We start from the raw sequence: 19,256 nt of genomic DNA, 5'->3' as shown, positions 1-19,256 counted from the left end.
TAGGTGCATATTTGTGCATAGAAAATAAGCCACTTTTGTCTTTTACTTTCTCTACACAAATCAATGCTTTCCATACTTTCTTTCATAAAATGAAAAAGGAATTTTATTCTTTTTTTATACTTCCTTTTCATTCATTTGGGGAGTATTTTAACTATCAAATTGAGTGATTCTCAAATAAAATAAAACTAGAATTTCTAAACCTAAAATCAGATGAAGTTTTACCTTTGGTTAGATTGCTGCTCCTTTAAAATGACTCTGTGATATTCATTTCCTAAGAGTTCTAATGAGAGTTTCAGTGTACAAGAAGCTCCAATAAAATTTTAGGTAGGATATAGCATTCACAACGGCTAGGGCATATAGAACTTAGGAGAGAAAAATGCACAATGTCTTTTTTGGAGGAAAAAAATTAAATATACATTCTGTCGCCCAAACCATTTTCTCCTGATGAGGAAAAGCCCTCTTTTCGCTTTACAGCTTTAGGAGGAACATAAAGCTGTTGTGTTTAAATACATATTTGAGTAACTGTCATAGTAAGCTGAAAGTTACATAAGCCTTATCATTCTTGAATAGACTATGCTGATAGGATTAACATCAGAAAAAGAATACATTCTAACATTGTATTACCTATGAAAAAATAACTGATTAGGGCCTAGAATCATAACAGTTGAAGAAAGACCAAATTGGTCATAGGATACACTGAAGTAAAAACACTGGAGAATTCAAATACCAGAAGTCAACTGTAAGATTTTATGTGTGTCACTATATAGGTTTACTAATAAGAATGAAGTTGACAACTCAAATTGCTCTGGATACACATTAGTACCACCAATTTTATTTGTACAGGAAATGACTGGTCCACTGGACTTATCTATGTAACTCAGGAATAATTACTGCTACTTTTTGACAGACCAGTGATATTTCCCCCATAGTTTTAAAGTACAAAACCAGAATAGTTAGAAAAAAATCCCAAGTATAAATAATGCAACCTTTAAACTATTAAGGGTCACTAAATTGTTACCACTGATTATTATAAATGATTCAATTTATTTAAACTAAAAAAAAAAAAACCCAAAATTAAACTTCTCTTCTTCAGTTTTGGGCCAAGGAACATGCTTGGTAAAACAAAAAAAGCAATAAAGGCCACAAAGTTTTATGATTTTTTCAGAAAAAAAAAAAAATCTCGATTCAGGAAGGGAACAGATTTTGGGAACTTGTCAGAATAAAGATGAAAAAAAAACCTCCTTTAAAAAGAAACTATTTGTCAGTTAATTGGAAGAATTTTGGTAGTAACAGGAACTTTAATTAATCTACTGGAATTACGACAGGGATGAGTAAAGACTTGTGATACATGGGAGAGGAGCTGATGACAAAAGGGTATACTAAGGTGTAGTAACCATATGTTTTTAATACTAAGTAAGTGATAATACTAAATTTAATGCCAACCACATTCAAGAAAGTAAAATCCCTTATGGCTTTTGGGCTTATCTGGATGACTTAGGAAAGAGGAAAGAAATTAGACAAAGAAGTGAAAATGAGCATTATGTACAGACCATGATAGTCTGAAATTTCTAAGAAATACTTTTTGTGTATAACCAAGTTTAAGCCCCCCAAATTTTAAAAGCAGTTTTTCTATCATAGGAGGGGCATGAAATCCAATGTTCATCCTTTAAAACTGCTGGGAGAAATGGCTGCCAAGGTCTGTTTTATCACTGTAATGTAAAAGAGGAAGGATAATTTGTTCTATGCTCTCAAAAGCATGGTTTCCCCAAGACAGGCTTTTAATTTGATCAAATTCTGGCTAAAGTAAGAGGGCCCAGAAGAAAAACTATCCAATGAGGATGCAGAGAGTCTCTGAAATAGCTTTGTCTTCTAATTCTGAGTTAGTAAAGGCTGTGCTTCAACTACCCTACATGCTGAAGCTTAATAAGGCATAACTTCAGTTGTTATGGTTGGAATATGGGCAAATGTATTCCACATCTGTTCCTTTAAAGAAAAAAGTATCAGAGCTCTTAAAGAAATTTCAACTGGTTGTGTGGAAGTGTGTGGATGCTTTGTTATGAGAGACATGCTCAGGATTCTAAAGCAGCAGCAACTTAAAAAATGAGTAATAAAACTTTGGCTTAAAATTAAAAAGAAAGGAAAGAAAAAGTCAAACTGGTGCAAGTTGTCTCATGAAAGAGGTATTGTGGACTAAACCCTCATAAATGCTGTCCAACATTAGTTTCCCCTGTCTTCTTTCACTGTTATCACCTTCATTGTACAGGAGTTGTATCATTCTTTTATGGTTAAGTTTCATAAATAATGAGAAAACCATATGTAACAAATACATCATATTCCCCACCCACCCAGCAACCCTCCCAAAATAAGAAAAGTTACATCAAATTAAAAAGTAGCTTCGTGAATGAAGGTACTGCTCGAAGTTGCACTTTCCCTGCAAGTGCGGCCAGTGCTTTTGCGCTGGGTATGAAGGAAAGGAAAAAATTCTCCACATAAACAGACAAAAAATTTAAAAACCAATGTCCGGTTTCAACCAGTCAAAACCGGGCCAAGCGGAAGCCGAGATATCTCAGTACCGTCCCATCAGAGGGTCCTTGCAATGCTTGTTCTTCATCCTGACAGGTATCTGTGTCCTTGTGATTGTAAACAATCCATAAGATACTATGTTTTTGTTCCTTAAAATGTCCTCCGATTGGCAAAATGAAGTAAATATTTGTTTTAAAAGTAGAAAATGAAAATTAAACCAGAAGAAAAGAAAAGAAACACAGTGAGCTTGTTTGGAGTCCATAGGATCCGATCTGGAAGAGCTCGGAAAATGTGTTATATGTCTTCTCCTGTTTTCGGCTGGAAAGGTACTAGAGGTTGCGTTGGTCGAGGAAAGAACTGTAGAGTAGGAAAACCAAGGATGTTAATCTAGACTTCAGAGGATTCAAGTGTTAGCTTCATCATCTGTGTCTTCTATCAATACCTTAGTGTCACGAGCCTTGGATCTAGTGGTAATAAGAGGAAAAAAAATACTTAGTCTGTTACTAAAATACAAACACATCCAAAGTATTAGGTACATTTCCAATCTTACTACCATTAAAAATACCAGGCACAGGCACCATACACTGTTGGATACAAGATGGACTGTTCCTGTAGTTTCGTATTCAATTGCAGGTATTACTGGAAAAACACTAAGAAACTAGATTGCAACCAGAGGAAGGAAACAAAAACAAAGCCAGGTCATGTGCAATGGAGGGACTTTGATTTTATGATGTATCTCTTTAACCTCTTTGAGTGACAATTTTCATCTCTGTAAAGCAGGAATAATAATACCTATTTTACAAAATACCGCTTTCACCTCATGGCGATAGTATGAATATCAAGTGAGAAAATGGATATAAAAAACATCAGTAAAGCATTAAACAAATATAAGGAATTACGATGAGGATGATAGAAGAATCATTTGAGGTACACATGAAAAACCAGGAGAGTTGGCCAGCAGGTGATACGACCTAAGGAGAGACATGACAGTTGTCTTCAAACAGTTAACAAAGTATACATAGAAGAGGCAGAAAACTAAGTTATGTTAGAAAGCCCAATCACGATCAACTGGTTGAAATTATAGTGAAGCATATTTCAACATAAGCTATCTACCACAATAACTATCCAACAATAAAAGCAGGTGCCTCGTATAGTTATAAACTTCACTGTCACCGATGACTGTCAATCAGCATAAGATGACCAACTATTCAGGATGTTGTAAAAGACATTCCTGCATGGGATGAAAAAATGGGATTAGATAATGTCAAAATGTTCTGCAACTCACAAGCCCCATGAGGTGAAGTGGATATTATTATTATTACTCGACAGAGGTGGAAACAGACATTCAAAAGGTTAAGGATGTGCTAAAGGTTGCATGAGTCACAAAGTCAGTACTCAATCTCAGATCTTCTTATTTTAGATTCCCTGCTCTCTCCGTTACATATAACCTGCTCCATTGTTCTAAATGTCTTCCTCTGGTGGCAATCTAGTATCCCAGCATTCTTCCACTGAACACCTGAAATTGAACATAAAGATCTATTGCCAAAGAGCTTCCTTGTTTCTGAAGCAAAAAGAGTGTATGTTTAGCTTGCCCTCTGCTGGTAACTAACAAGGATTAGACTTTCCAATTTAGGAGCTCAATGAGACGACCACCCACAGCACTGCCTTCTAGCCCTTTATGGCCCTTATCTTGCTGACTCCACCAGCCGCCACATCCCCTCCTCTTGCTTCTTCAAACTCTGCTTCCTGCTATATATAATAATATGATGCTTTGTTTTGATGTTCTTCCTGCTGACCTCCCTGACCATTCCTTTCCTGCCCCTTTTGTTGGTTCTTTTTTTCCCTTGCCTGTGTTTGTTCCCTAAGACTCAGTTCCTTGCTCTGCTTTTCTTTTCTCTACCTTCTCCTCTTCAGAGAACTTCTAAATTCTATCTAAAGCTCAGGCAATTTCTACTCTGCGCCCCTGTGGGTTATTACCACCTCCTATTTTTTTTTTTTTACTTCCTTTAAAATGTTTCCTTATTTTCTTTTTAGTCCTATTGTAAGCATCCTAATTCAAGTCTTTAATGTTCCATACTTAAGAATACCAATGGTCTTTTAGTTGAGCTGGCCTTGAGTTTTCCCTTTCCCAATATATGTTGCACAGTGCCATTAAAACTTAGGAAAATATTACTTTCATAATGTCATTCTATGAAAAAATTCTGTGACTCCTTCCTGCTTACAAGATCAAGCTTGTACTTTTCAGCATTTTACAATCATACTTCATTTATTCAGCTAAATTTTCTTACTATTTGTTACTAGTTTTAGTCACATGGCTTTTCTTTCTGCCCCTCATTTCCACCTTCATGTCGTTGCTGTGCCTCTAGCCTATTCAAACACTCCCTTATCCTTTAGAAAACTGCTCATGCTCAACCTGTCTCCTCCTTCACTCCAATCCACTGTGCTATCCACTGTCTCTAAATTTCAAATGCAGCCACAATATACCCTACATTTATTGTTACTTTTAGGAATATACAAAGTAAATGACTGATAAAAATACTGTTGTAGGTATTTAGTAAAAAAGTAAAAATAATAATAGCTTACACTTATCGAGCTCTTTCTGTGAGGAAACTGGTCTAAATCCCATGTCATAACAAATTTAATCTAACCAGCCACCCTATGTGCAGGACCATATTAATCCCAATTGAGAAATGAGGGATAATACAGAGAAATTAAGTGATTTGGCCAAGATGACATAGATGGCAAGTGGCAGAACCAGGATTCCTAAAGTTTATAACTTGGAAATGATTTTTATACAAGATACACTGAAGAGTTAAGTAAATTATTTTCCAACAAATTTTCCCCAGTGTACTTTTAATGCCAAATTAGTAAGCATTAATTAATATATTAATTAACATATTAATGACATTTTACACTATGTGTTCATTAAGACATTCTATATAAAGGTTGGATCATATGGAATTGCTGTTATTGCTGGTTTTTGTGGTGAGAGATGGTTGAACGCCAGCAATTTCACCTGGTTCAACCTGATAGCTTCTTAACTTAAACGTTATCCAGTACTAAAACCTGAAGGGACTTCATCTCACAGAAGTGGAAGCTATACATACTGAGAAGCGAGGCGAGGCCGGCGCAGGGATATGCTCTGGCTGTACTTCCATGGCCGATTCTTCTGGCGGTTTCGTACCCCATCTTCCTGGTCCATCATCTGCTCTAGAAGCGTCTGATCATCTGCATTCAGAGGGGCCACAGAGATGTCCCTCACAGCACGGAATTCACCACAGTTATTCAGATGTTCATTCTCCAGGCGGAAGAAGTTCCACACAAATCGCCTTAGCAAAATGGGGTAGAATAGGCAAATTACTTATAAAATTTGAACATACTACTACTATCACCTGTAGACCTCCCAGTATAACAAGTTTTCACTCATGGAAACAAAAAAAGGAATTAAGGACTAGAATACTAAAATAAAATAGAAAGATGGTGTGGTGGGGGGGGGAAGGGGACAAGAAAGGAGTAGGCAAAGGAAAGGGACTCATGGAATGTGCAGTTTCAGAGTGCTCATTCTTTCCCTTTATTGAACAAATATTTATTGAATGCCTACAATATGACAGAAGGCACTGAATGAGACAAAGCCTCTGCCTGTATAAGTGTAATTTCTAATGACAGAGACAGATAATAAACAAGTAAACAATTAGCTAACGGTAAGTGCTCTGAAGAAAATAAAGCAGGGCAAGGGTATAGAACGTGTTTCTTTGAAGAGATGGCATCTAGCAAGAGAGCAAGTCAGGTAAAATCCTACAGAAAAGTATCCCAGGCAGAGGAAACAGCAAGTACAAAAGCTCCCAAGCTGGACAGGACTTTGGTGTGTTAAAACAACAGCAAGGTCAGTGGGGCTGGAGAGGAACAGGAAGGTTAAAATGGCAGATGAAGATGGAGAGGTAGAAAAGAAAGGGGCCTGATCCACAGAGGGCCTTATAAGCCATAGTAAAGAGTTTAGATTTTTAAGTGTGATAGAAAACAAGGAGAGTTCTGAGCTGGAGAATGATGTGATTTGTTTTAAAAAGATCATTCTATCTGCTGAACTGTGAACAGATCAAAGGAAGACGAGAACACCTGAAGGAAGACCAATTAGAAGCTGCTGCAGTAGTCCAGGAAAGAGATGATGGAGACTTAGATACAGCTGGGGATAACAGAGGTGATGAGAAGCAGACAGACTAGGGATTTATTTATGAAGATGAAGCCGACAGGACTTACTGACATGGGATGTGAGTGGTCTCAGGTTTTTGTTCTCATTGAATGGTGACACCATTTACTAGAGATCTGGGTTGTTCCTATTAGGCCAGAGCCATTAGATATCCAAGAGGAAAATTCAGTAGCTACATGGACATGAGTTTGCAGTTCAAGAGAGTCTAGGACTATAGACAGCATAAGAACAGTATTTCAAGTCATGGGCTTAGGAATAATATAAGTGGAGGAGAGAAGATTAAAGAGGATTAAGCCCTGGAGCACTCCAATATTTACAATTTGGGAAGAGGAAGAAGAACCAGTAAAGGAACTGAGATGGAATAGATAGTGAGACAGAAGAGTGTAGTTTCTGAGAAATCAAGTGAAGAAAGTGCTTTGCTGAGAGGTAAAGTAAGATAAGTACAGAGAACTAACCACTGGATTTAGATAAAGAGGATAAAGAGGCAGTATGATCTAAGAGTACAGATTCTGGGAGACTGTCTAGATTCAAATCATGGATGCTGCCACTTACTAGGTGTAATAACCCTGGATGATTTACTTAACCTATGCTTCATTAGTAAAATGAGACCGTAACAGTACCTACCTCACAAGACTGTTGTGAGGATTCACTAAGTTAATACATGTAAAGGGCTTAGAACAGTGCCAGGTACATAGAAGGCAATACATAAGTGTTTGCTATTATTATTATTGATTATTAACAAAAGCAATTTAGTTTGAGTATTGGGAAAAGAAGACTTGAGTTGAATTAAAGGGAGAATGGGGGAGGAGTCAGAGAGCAGAGACAGCAAGTACAGACATCTCTTGAAGAGTTTTGCTGTAAAGGAGAGCAGAAAAATGGGCAGTAGTTGGAGGAAGGAAGATTCAAAGGAGATTTTTTGCTTTTGCTTTAAATGGGTGATAGAACATCTGATTCTATTATTAAGCAGATAATTTTTGAAAGAGAAAAAAATCAAGAATAAAAAAGTAATTGAGCTCCCTCTTTTCACTAGAAAACAAATTTTTTTTAATGTATAAAGCAGCATACATGAAAGAGAAAGAAGTATTTGGGGGGAGGCGTTATTGGTGATGGAGAATTTCAGGTCCCAAACCTAGACATCTGAGAAAGTGAAGCGGGGAAGGAGGGTTGACAAATGGTTTGGAGAGAGCACTGACAGCGACAAGTATACTGTTTCCAGATTCAATCTTATTTTATCAGGCCATCCTGATATATGTGCCCATCCTGACTCGGAGGAAAGCTATACACCTGTCTAAAAATATCTTTATTTCATCTTCATTTGTGAAAGATATTTTTACTGGGTAAAGAGTTCTAGGTAGGCAGTTATTTTTGTTCAGCACACTTAAGATACCATTTTAATGACTTCTGACTTTCATTGTTAACTGTTGAGAAGTCAGCTGTCAATCTAACAGCCATTTCTTTAAAGATAATCCTTTCTTTTGGGCTGCCTTTTTTTTTTTTTTTAAATAAGCATTTTAACTAAAGCACAACATAAATATATAAAAGTGTGCAAATTTTAAGTGTGCAGGTTGGTTAATTATTATAAAGTGATCACAATGTGTAATTATCACTCAGAAACAAGAAATAAAAAATTACCGTATACTTAAAGCTGCCTTTATGGCCCCCCTATGTTATCTTCTAGAGAGTTTATTGATTTACCTTTCATATTTAGCTCTGCAATCCACCTGGAATTGATTTTGCATACATTATGCAGTGGAAGTTGAGATTTATTTTTTCGCCCATATGGATATCCAGTTGACTCAATATCATTTATTAAAGAAGCTTTTTTTCTCCACTGTTATATAGCCACCTTTGTCATAAATCAGGTAGTGTCAATGAATGTGTGGATCTGTTTCTGGACTCCCTATTCTATTGCAGTGGCCTATTTGTCTCTTCCTTGTCTCGTCAGACACTGTCTTAATTATGGTAGTTATATAATAGGTTTTGATATTTGAGAGTATAAGTCCTTTACTTCGTTTTTTTCAGGATAGTCTTGGATATTCTTGATCCTTACTGTTACCATATAAATTCTAGAACTGGCTTGTCAATTTTCACATACATACATCTTTCATTAAATTTATTCCTTTAGGTATTTGATACGTTGCAGGGTTATTCAAAACGGTATGTTTTTTTAAAATTTCATTTTCTAGTTGTTCATGAGTTTTTTAGAACATTAATTTATGTCAACCTTATACTCAGGGACAAAGCTACATTAATTCTAATAGCTTATTTGGAAATTCTTTTGAATTTTCTGCATATACAGTCATGTCACCAATGAATGATCATAGTTTTATTTCTTCCTTTCTAATCCTTATGCTTTTTCTCTCCTTATTGCACTAGCTATACCTGCAGTATGATGTTAAACAGAAGTGGTGACAGCATGCATACTTATCTCATTCCTGATCTCAAGGGAGAACTTACAGTGTTTTACCATTAAATATGATCTTGTTTATTTTTTTTGTAGTGTTTATTTTTTTCATAAACAGGTATTGACTTTTCTCAATGGCATTTTCTATATTTGTTGAGGGTTGTTTTCCCCTTTATTCATTAATGTGGTGAGTTACACAGATTGATTTTTAAATGTTAAATGATTTTTGAATATTACATCTTACATTCTGGGAATGAACCTAACTTGGTTGTGATGTATTATCCTTTTTATATATTGTTGGATTCATTACCCAATATTTTGTTTTGGATTTTTGCATCCCTGGACATAAGAAATATCCTTGTAGGTTCAGACATCAAAGTCATACTGGCTGCACAAAATGAACTGGGAGGTGTTCCTTTCATTGTCTCATTTCCCTAAAAGAGTTTTGTGTAAAACTGATAATATTTCCTCCTCATATATGTGGAAGAATTCCCTGCAGTTTTCTTTGTAGGAAGAATTTTAATATGGATTTAATTTCTTTACTACATATAAACCTATCAGATTTTTTATTTCCTCTTTATTGGTTTTGGTAAATTGTGCTTTTTTGAGGAATTTGTTCACTTCACTTAAATTTCTAAATTTATTGGCACAAAGTTGCTCATAATATTGTCATGCTCTTTTAAAAAACATCTTTAGGATTTTTGATATTTGTAATTTGTGCCTTCTTTCCTTTTTTCCTCTATCAGTACTATTTAGACATTTTAACAATTTTATTAGTCTTTTAAAAGAACTAACTAGCTTTGTTAATTTTCTCTATGTCTGTTTTCTATTCCATTAATTTCTGTTCTTTATATTTTCTTCCTTCTACTTTTTTTGAGGTTTGATTTGCTATTTAAATCTTTTTTCTAATATCTTGAGCTGTATACTTTTCTAATATGTACATTTAAGGCTATACACTTCCCTCTAAGCATGGCTTTAGCTATATTTCACCTTTTCTTTTGTTACATTTTCAATTTCATTCTATTCAAAATATTTTAAAATTTTCATTGCAATTTCAACTTCAATCATGGGTTATTTATACATGTGCTGCTTAATTTCTAAACATTTGTGAATTTTCAGATATCTTTTTGTGATTTTACTCCTCTGAAGTTTGTTAAGACTTCCTTTACAGCCCAGAATATGGTTAATTTTGGTAAATGTTCCATGTGTAGCATTTGTATTTAGTACTTGTTGTATGCAGTCCTCTAAATATGTCAATTAGGTCAAGTTGGTTAATTGACTACTTGTTTATTACTGAGAAAAGTATGTTAAAAGCTTTCTCTAAAATTGTAAATTTATCTATTTTTACTTTTTTAGCAGTGTCAACTTTTGCTTTACATATTTTCAAGCTATGTTATTAGGTGCATACAAATTTGAATTGGCTATCACAAATGAATCTCAAAGTCTCTAGGTCTGGCAAATTTCTTTAGCGCAAAATTGACTTTAGTGTTCTGCTTATCCTGGGATATCTGCCTTCACTTAGTGTTTGGGCTATCTTGTCAGATCACTAATGTTTTTAGGAAGATTAAAAAAACATTTTATCTGGTATTTTTATTGTTTCCACTGAGAAGGTTGGGCTGAATAACCCAGACTGCTAAATTGCAAAAAATGATTCTCAAAAGATTTTAATTCTAATTCCTGTTCTGACTTTTTACCTCCTTATTTCCACTCATGACCCTTCCAATGGAGCCCAATTCTTTCTTTCCTTTTTTTTTTTTTTTGATTTAAAAACCTTTTATTAAGTATAACACACATTCAGAGAAGTGAACAAATCTGATGGGCACAGCATGATGAATTTTAACAAAGTGAACCCATCATGTAACCAGCACACAGATCAAAAAACAGAACATTACTCCACCCCCCACCCAAGGAGGTTCTCCTGGTGCCACTTCCAGTCACTGTCCCACAAGGGCAAATACTATTTTGACTTCTAATACCATAGATGAGTTTAGCCTGCTTTTGAACTTTATAAATTTGGAATCATACAGGGACATACTCTTGTGTCTAACTTCTTTTGCTCAATATTTTGCTTTGTGAGATTCATTCATGTTGTTATTTAGTCCTTTGTTCTCATTACTGGATAGATTTGCATGTGTGCAAATACCACAATTTATCTATCCACTCTATATTGCTGGGCACTTGGGTAGTCTCCATTTTGGTCTGTTATAAATAGTATTATTGTGAACATTCTTGTATGTGGGTCTTGGTGGCCTTAGGTTAGCACTCCTGTTTACTATATACCCAGGTGTTCATGCACAGCTTTGGCAGATACTGACAAAGAGTTTTCCAAAGTGGCTGTTGTACTAGTTTCCTCCTACCTGCAGTGTATGAGAATTCCAATTGTTCCCATCGTTCTACATGCTCATCAATACTTGGTGTGTCTGTATTTTTCATTTTAGCCCTCATAGGTGAGTAGCTATATCCCAAATGTAGGTTTAATTTGTATTTCCCTGGTGACTAAGCATGTTAAGAACCTTTTCGTATGTTCATTAGCCATTTGGATGTTCAAATGGAGCCCAATTCTAAAAAAGCTTCTAAGTCATCATCAGCAGTTACTTTAACTTTGTAAGAATTAATCTCTTAGTCCTTCAACCAGGATTTTCCAACTCTGAGGCTGATGAGAAGTCTGAGAAAAGTTGGAAAATTTAAGCTTTTCAAGTATAAGTTTTAATAAATTCTGATTTATAAGTATTGAGCAACTTCTTAGGTAAAAACAATCTTCGATAAACTTTTCAGTAGTTTGCTTACCGGAAAACCTCAAGGGGAGCAAAGACAGTAGCAATGATGTCCCCAGAATGAGGCAACAAAGTCATGGAGGTAATTGAGATTTGGATAGTCCAAGCAAAGCGCAGGATCACATCCTCTATGATGGCACAGTAATAATAGGCCTGAGGAATAATAAGCAAATTGAGTACACTTACCATCATGTTTCTTACAAATAAGCACACCTAGCACAGTAACAAGAGTCACATATCCTACTGACAAGCACAGGTTAAAGAGTTTTATATTTTAGAAAGATTTCACCAATTTAGTTTTTTTTTCTTAAATGGTACAATATTTAAAATGAAGTTTTACTGAATTTCAGTAATCATTTAACAAATAAACTTCATTCCCATAATGTATACCAGGCTCTCTTCTAGACCCCAGAAATACAAACCAGATGAAATCCTTGATCTGATTGAAATTATACTCTAATATGTATGTGACACACTAATGACTCAATAGTTAATATTAGAAAATATTAGCAGATTTATTAACCCTGTTATTTGCACTTTTATTCTCAAATTGCTTTACCCTCCATCTGAAAAAATTTTGCCTTGCTTTTTGATGTCAGTAAATAAAATTAAGCTTGGATTTCACATACATAGTTAAATTTAAGGAATGTTCCATTTTCACATGAGGAAGACAGCACTCAGCTAATCTTTCCAGGTACTAGTACCCAGTATTTGAGAGTCCACGCTTACCTACACAAAAGTCTTAAGTAAACAAACTGCCAATAGACCAGAACTGTAATTCACGGATTTTCTCACTATTAATCTCTGGATATCTAGCTCTTTAAAAATATGTATTTAAAGGTTATGACATCTTATGGGAACTAGAACTGATATGTATTAAGCCATAGCACTTATTTTATTTAAAAAAATTTAACAAAGGAATACTAGTCATGTCAGAAGTCTATTAAACAAAAGAAATAGCAGTCCCCTTCTTGTCCCATTCTCTAGAGACAAACATTTTCAAAATTTGTAGCTATTTCTTCTATTATTTATCTTCCACATTTCTAAATAATGTGTGTATATTGCTATATCTTGATTAATCAATTTTAGACATTATCCACTGCTTACTATGATGAATTTTATGAAGATTTTTAACACATTAACATATCTCCCTGTTCCCTCCCCCATCAATCCAATAGAGCGATAATGTAATGTTTGGATAAATCCACATGCAGTGAACTCATTATTAGGCCTCTCAGTGAAGAGCTGCAATTTCATGTGTCTTTAAGAGCCAGTCAAGTGGATCCACATTTCACTGATGTGGGAGCTGATGTTACCAAAAATTGAAGGTCTTTTGGGAGGAATACACTTAACTTGAGGTCTAGAGACGCAGAAAAGTTAAGTTTTAATATGGAGATAACAAAAATGCTTCCTGGACCTGGGTATGGTGCTCAATAGTATGCATTGTTAATGCCGAGGAACTGATTTTAAGGTACATATAGCTGTGTTAATTTTTAAATGAAGTACCACTGGACTCAGCAAATAGCTTCTTCCCTTTTTAAGAAGAATAAATTTTATTCCAATATTTGCCTTTTTAAAATTGAAAGGGGTATGGTGATCCCCTAGAACATTTTTCTTATACATTTGCAAAGCATAATGTACAAAAGCATATACTTTATTTTCTAGGGTCATGAAAATATATAATAACAAAAAAACTGATTCTATTAACTAGTTTTATTACATAGAAATCAAAAAGTTAGAACTATTTAAACGGAGGAATGAATATTTATATAAAGATATAAACAGTTTATCAAAGCAACCATTGTAATAAGAAATAAATGTATTATCTCTCTCAGTAAGGCAAGAACAGTTCAAAGAGCAATAAGGCACATACATTTGGTGAACACAAAAGGCCATCTTTACTTGAATGCATGTCTGCTGTCTGACTTGTGCTTACTATTACTTTTTTTGATTTTCTTTTCAAATGAGACTTATAAAGATATATCTAGTATCTTGGTCATACATTCTAAATTCGCACATTGGGATTATCGCTACAGCTTATGTTAAAAAAAAAATCACTGTCAGTAAACATCTCCTTTTCTGCCTTCATTTGTTTATACAAAGTTACCCTAATATACTATTCTTCGTATTCACTCTCCTATCATTTATTTTTAATCCTCACACTTGAAAACAGCCTTCCCTAATCACCAATTAAATATTACACATTCACGCATTTTCAAAGTGCAATTTTGAGGTACTGGTGACATTCTGACACAGTATAAAGTATTAGTGACCCAATTTATAATCTCCTCCACACATCACAGAATCTTAGGACTGGGAAAGGATCAAGAGATAATCTAGTATAACACCCTACCTTATAGAAAAGAATACACTATAGTCTGGTTGCCTGAAGTTATACAGCTAGTTAGTGAGACAGCTGGGATTAGAATTCACTTATAAGGATTCCCAGTTCATTGTTTAATTTCTTTCAATATCTGAGTAAAGATACTCTTGGCCTTTTGACTTTTTAACTCAGCCTCTCTCATCCTTTTATTCATATATATATATATATATATATAAGATGCTAGAATAATTCCCACGTAATTATCCATATGTTTTTGGATTAAATTGGAACTTTAGGAAAACTGATTGAAATAAATGAAAGGAGAAGCCTTCTTGATGCACCCAAGCAAAGTCAGGCACTCCCCTTTCCTTCGTGCTTTCATAGCGCTGCTCATTCAGTCAAGTATTTATTCATTCATTCCACAAACATTAAGTCCCTGTATGCCAGGGACTATGCTGGAGAGTGAGGGATATAGATACCTAAACAGGTAATTAAAATACAGTGTGACGACTGCCATAATGGAAGTTTGTATAGGGTAAAATGGGATTAGTACGAATGGCTAATTATGCTTGGAGAGATAAGAAAGGCTTCTTAGAGAAAGTAAAAAACTGACTTAAAAAGAAGGAACAAGAGTTTGCAAGGTAAACAAAGGGGAAAGAGGGCATTTGAGACGGAGGGAATTGCATGGTCAAAATAAATCATAAACGATAGTAAGTTATTTATTCCTCTATTCTAGTCTTTATCACATTGTATTGCAATCTGTTTACTTATCTGTTTAGAATATAGATTAAGGCCTCCTTGAGAACCAGAATTTTACTTTGTTTTTATTTCCTATAGCATCTAGCATATAGTAAACATCTGATACATTTTTGCTGACTGAATGGATTAGTATTTTTTGGTAAGTATTTTCTCTAATTATATTAGGTTGGGATTGGGTATATATTGTAATAGGTACACCTGAGTTGTTGTTTTGTTTTTCTTTTTTAAATAAACCCAAGGACTCTTTGTACATACTTTTTGGGGGTATACAATCTCTTCCCGGAGGAAAGTGTTTTCTCCTGCATTCTTATCAAAAAGACCCCAGTCCATCTTCAGATCCCAGATGAGGGTGTAACAGGAACTGATGATACAAAAGACGATCCACAGGTAAAAGAACACTATGGTGTCTGAGTGACCTCGTTCTGAAGAAAGAAAAGGGAAAGAGAAAATTACTAGATTCAGGTAAAATTCTTCATTAAATAAAACTAATTTAAAAACAGATTCTTTCTCCAGCTCCATAAAGGAAATAAGATTTTAAAAGAAATCTCCTTAGTAGGATCATTGTCTAACAAAAGTTAAATAATAAATCTGATTCTTCTGAAGTTCAAATAATTATCAAACATTCATCAAATACACAAAATCTGTACAAATGTGCATTTAGAGTTTAGAGGCTTTATGCTGAAAACATAAAATTTCAAATAACTGCAATGGAGGTTTTGAATATTACAAAAGTTGTCATTTTAGTTTTTGCCATCAGGTGGCAGCTTAGGGTCAAAGATGAAAAAAATTTATGAAACGCCACTAACAAGGAATGTGCTGCATTTGCTTTAAGAAATTCTTGGATTGTTTTTACTTTAGAACAACATTTCCTTCATATATGTAGATCTTAATACTTATTGCAAAAGCAATCGGATAATTTTAATTCTAGGTAAAATGCCAGAAAGCAACAGATTGATGAGGAATGTATCCTTAAGAACATATATGAAAGCAAATTTCTCTCAAATCACAAAGCAAAGAATGATATGTTTGCTTCTTTTGGATGTTATTTAATGATACAAAGGCTTAATGTGACTTTATGCTGGGAACACTATAATGTAACTTTGGGCTTCATGCTGAGAACACTATAAAGTGCACTAAATCAGAATAAAAATAATTTGCAAAGGTAGTTACACAACCTAGTCTTTTTCACTCTCAAGTGCTCTGTATATTCTCTATGAAGCTTTTCTTTGACAAGTTTGAAAGTCATCGTGATGTTCTTTGTATTCTCTGGGTGTAGGATATAAGTATATAACTACTACTAATATGGTCCTCAATCATCAGGAAAAAAAGGTGTCATCTAATTCAAAAAAAGTTTAAATTGTGGTTAGCTTCCCAAAGGCTTAGAAAGTAAAGGATGTATCATGCATTATCCATAATCCTTCTTATTAAAATAAACAAGTGCTGGGAATTTCCTGGTGGTCCAGTGGTTAGAACTCGGTGCTTTCACTGCTGGGGCTTGGGCTCAACCTCTGGTCGGGGAACTAAGATCCCGCAAGCCATGCGGTGCGGCCAAACAAACAAACAAAAAAGCAAGTGCTTACTAATCATTTTTAGATAGTAAAATGTTAAGTACAGTATTATTCAAAGGCACCCTTTAGACATTTATAATCTAGTAAGTTGAAACAGCCATTTGTTATTGATGATAAATTTGAGCTCAAAATAAAATAAACAAAGGACTATGAGAACATCAAGGAGAATGGAACTGTTTCCAGTAGTAGGAAATAAGAGGAAGCAGCATTTGAGTTATTTCTAGAAGGATAAATAGTGTTGCAAAAGTCAGGCAGATGAGGCAAGGCTATTCAAGGCTAAAAGAAGATAATGAAAAGGCATGAGGGTGGGAAACTGCAAGGTATTTTTGAGAAGCTGCTAGTAATCTAAGTCTAGTGTGGGTGAAACACAGAGGATGTGAGGGAGGGGGTATGATCTGAAATGAAGCTGGAAAAGACATTTTGGGTCTGACTGTGGAATGCCTTCTTGGGCCTTAGGATTAGATCTGTATTTCAGAAAAATAATGGGTTGGCAGGTTGCTTTCATCAGAATTACTTAGTTGGTTAAAAAAATACAGATATCTCTGAGCTCCAGTGTTGTGTTAGCATGAGTCTGTACCAGCTTTATAAACCGACTGTCAAATTTTCAAAAACTTTGCAAACTGGTTGTTAAACATAGTCATTATTTAAAATTAAATTACATAAACTTATAATTAGCTATATTAAAAACAAAGGTAATGAAAACTCAAATTCATCACTTCCTAATTACTTTACTAAATTTTGATATTATTTATTCTTTTAGGTATATATGTTTATTGTATCTATATAATGGAAATACTATACATCTTTTTCCAGCATTCCATGTTAATCATCTTAGTAGCTTGAAATTGGCTATGGTAGCAGTCCGTATTTATACCATGGAAATCATCAAACACTGCAAATCAGTGCTCCCATCCCCACTCCCACCCGAGAGCTAGTTTTTAAATATATACCAGTACACCACTGTTCACCTTCTTCTCCTGGAAAGTCGGTGGTAGGGAACAGAAACAAAAGTTTTAAAAATGGTCCACAATTGATTCTAATGAACAGTCAAGCTTGGATATAAACACATTTTCAGGTTTAAACTATTTTCACAAAAACTTCTTCATCAAGAGCAAATTGGGTTAATATTTATACTATAATATTGTGCCATATGAATTATCATTTAAAAGGTCTAACAAAATATTTACTTATTATCTAGGTTTAGTTGGATGTGTTCTAACATACCTGTTCACTTCATTCTATACACAGATATAGAATCTAGCCGAGTTGTACTGTTCAATAATTAGCATCATGGTTGCATTCAAAAAAATTCCGTAACTCATCTACTAAGGTTTGCAAAGAATAAAGCAAATTTAGCAAAGTAATAATATTCACTCTTGTCGTATTTTCAAAACAAGATCAACACAGAGATAAAGACCTAAAAGGAATTGATAATGAAACTAAAAGTAATGTGTAAATTTTGTTATTTCTTCTAGATTTTAAATACAAGTTCTATCCTCAGAATATAATTCTTAAAATGGGACAATGGGCTAAACTGCCTTCCTCTAAGCCCATATTATTTCTATGAAATTGCTATGAAACATACACAAGGACTTACTGACTTAAAAAAAATATTTTAACAGAATATTTTATAATAAGTAATTTTTATCTTATGAACTTCTTCAAACAATGATTAATAAGCACCTGGTCTACATATGCTACATTTTGGTATTTTTAAAATTATTACCCTACTTGATCATTTCCACCTCCCAAATGAGGAGTGCTTCTCCCTGAAATCATCCGCCTTCATTGGTATTCAGAGGTTGTATCGGGAAGATATTATCACTTTAGGCAAGCAATTACATCTAATTCTCTGTTGGCTAACTCTGGTAGCCCACTTTAGTAATGTTCAGAGTAACAGAAAATCAAGTCATTGGTATTCTACACAAAGCTTCTATTACACACCGGCCATGTTAGAAGCGTAATTAATACCGGACAAATGTATGGTAATTGGTATCTAGTGAATCTAAAACAAATAAAATAAGCTTCCTAGAGTTTTGTACATATTAACCATCATAGGAAGGATAAAGCAAAAAAATATGTTGGGAAAAGTGCTGAGAGAGAAACCAGAAAAATTACATATGTACATCATTGCAAGTCATATTTCAGGAAGGATATTTTAAATATGAAAAAGTGGCACTGTGTAAAAATAAAGCGAACAGTTTTCTTTCAACCAAAATCTTTCTACTCTGGTAAGAGTTTACCAGGTTTTAATCTGAAATTAAATAAGGAAACAAATAAAATAGACTGGGGACACTGTTTTCAAAGCCCAAACCTATATAGGTAAGCGGAGTTATGAGTGAGTTTGGCTATCAATTTATCCTAGGACAGGCAAGACAAACATTATATTCCCATTTTACAGTTAAGGAAGCTGAAGTTCAGCGAGACAGTGAGTAAGTGGAAAGATAACTGGATTTGAAGTCACAAGATCTGGGTTTGAATCCAGACTCTGCCTCTTTCCAACTCTGTGATTATAGAAAATTCATAATCTTAAAATGATTGAGACAAAAATGGAAATCATTAGGTCTAAGGATAAATGAGGAAACTAGTGATAGGAATCTTTAACCAAGGAACTTTTTTTGTACTAGACAGCTCTGTTTCTCTAAGTCCATCTCAACTTGAAATAATAGTTCCATAAAACTATTAAGTAACATTAAAAATA

At 34.4% G+C, this 19,256-nt stretch overlaps 1 protein-coding gene across 1 annotated transcript in view; it reads right to left on the bottom strand.

Annotated features, from left to right (window-relative positions):
• Positions 1–2,361: 2,361 nt before the first annotated feature.
• XPR1 (xenotropic and polytropic retrovirus receptor 1) overlaps positions 2,362–19,256 on the bottom strand; it is a 193,766-nt gene continuing 176,871 nt past the window's right edge. The window contains exons 12-16 of the mRNA XM_036824076.1: positions 15,243–15,409; positions 11,919–12,058; positions 5,631–5,852; positions 2,966–2,987; positions 2,362–2,880 (exon numbers count right to left, since the gene is read on the bottom strand). Coding sequence (XP_036679971.1) covers positions 2,818–2,880; positions 2,966–2,987; positions 5,631–5,852; positions 11,919–12,058; positions 15,243–15,409 — 614 coding nt within the window. The 3' untranslated portion in view covers positions 2,362–2,817. The remainder of the gene's footprint in view (positions 2,881–2,965; positions 2,988–5,630; positions 5,853–11,918; positions 12,059–15,242; positions 15,410–19,256) is intronic.

Source organism: Balaenoptera musculus, chromosome 1 (genome assembly GCF_009873245.2).
Source record: "Balaenoptera musculus isolate JJ_BM4_2016_0621 chromosome 1, mBalMus1.pri.v3, whole genome shotgun sequence".
In the NCBI taxonomy this organism is placed as follows: Eukaryota; Metazoa; Chordata; class Mammalia; order Artiodactyla; family Balaenopteridae; genus Balaenoptera; species Balaenoptera musculus.
Note: the sequence above shows the minus strand (reverse complement) of the source record. Positions and strands in the feature narration are given on the sequence as shown.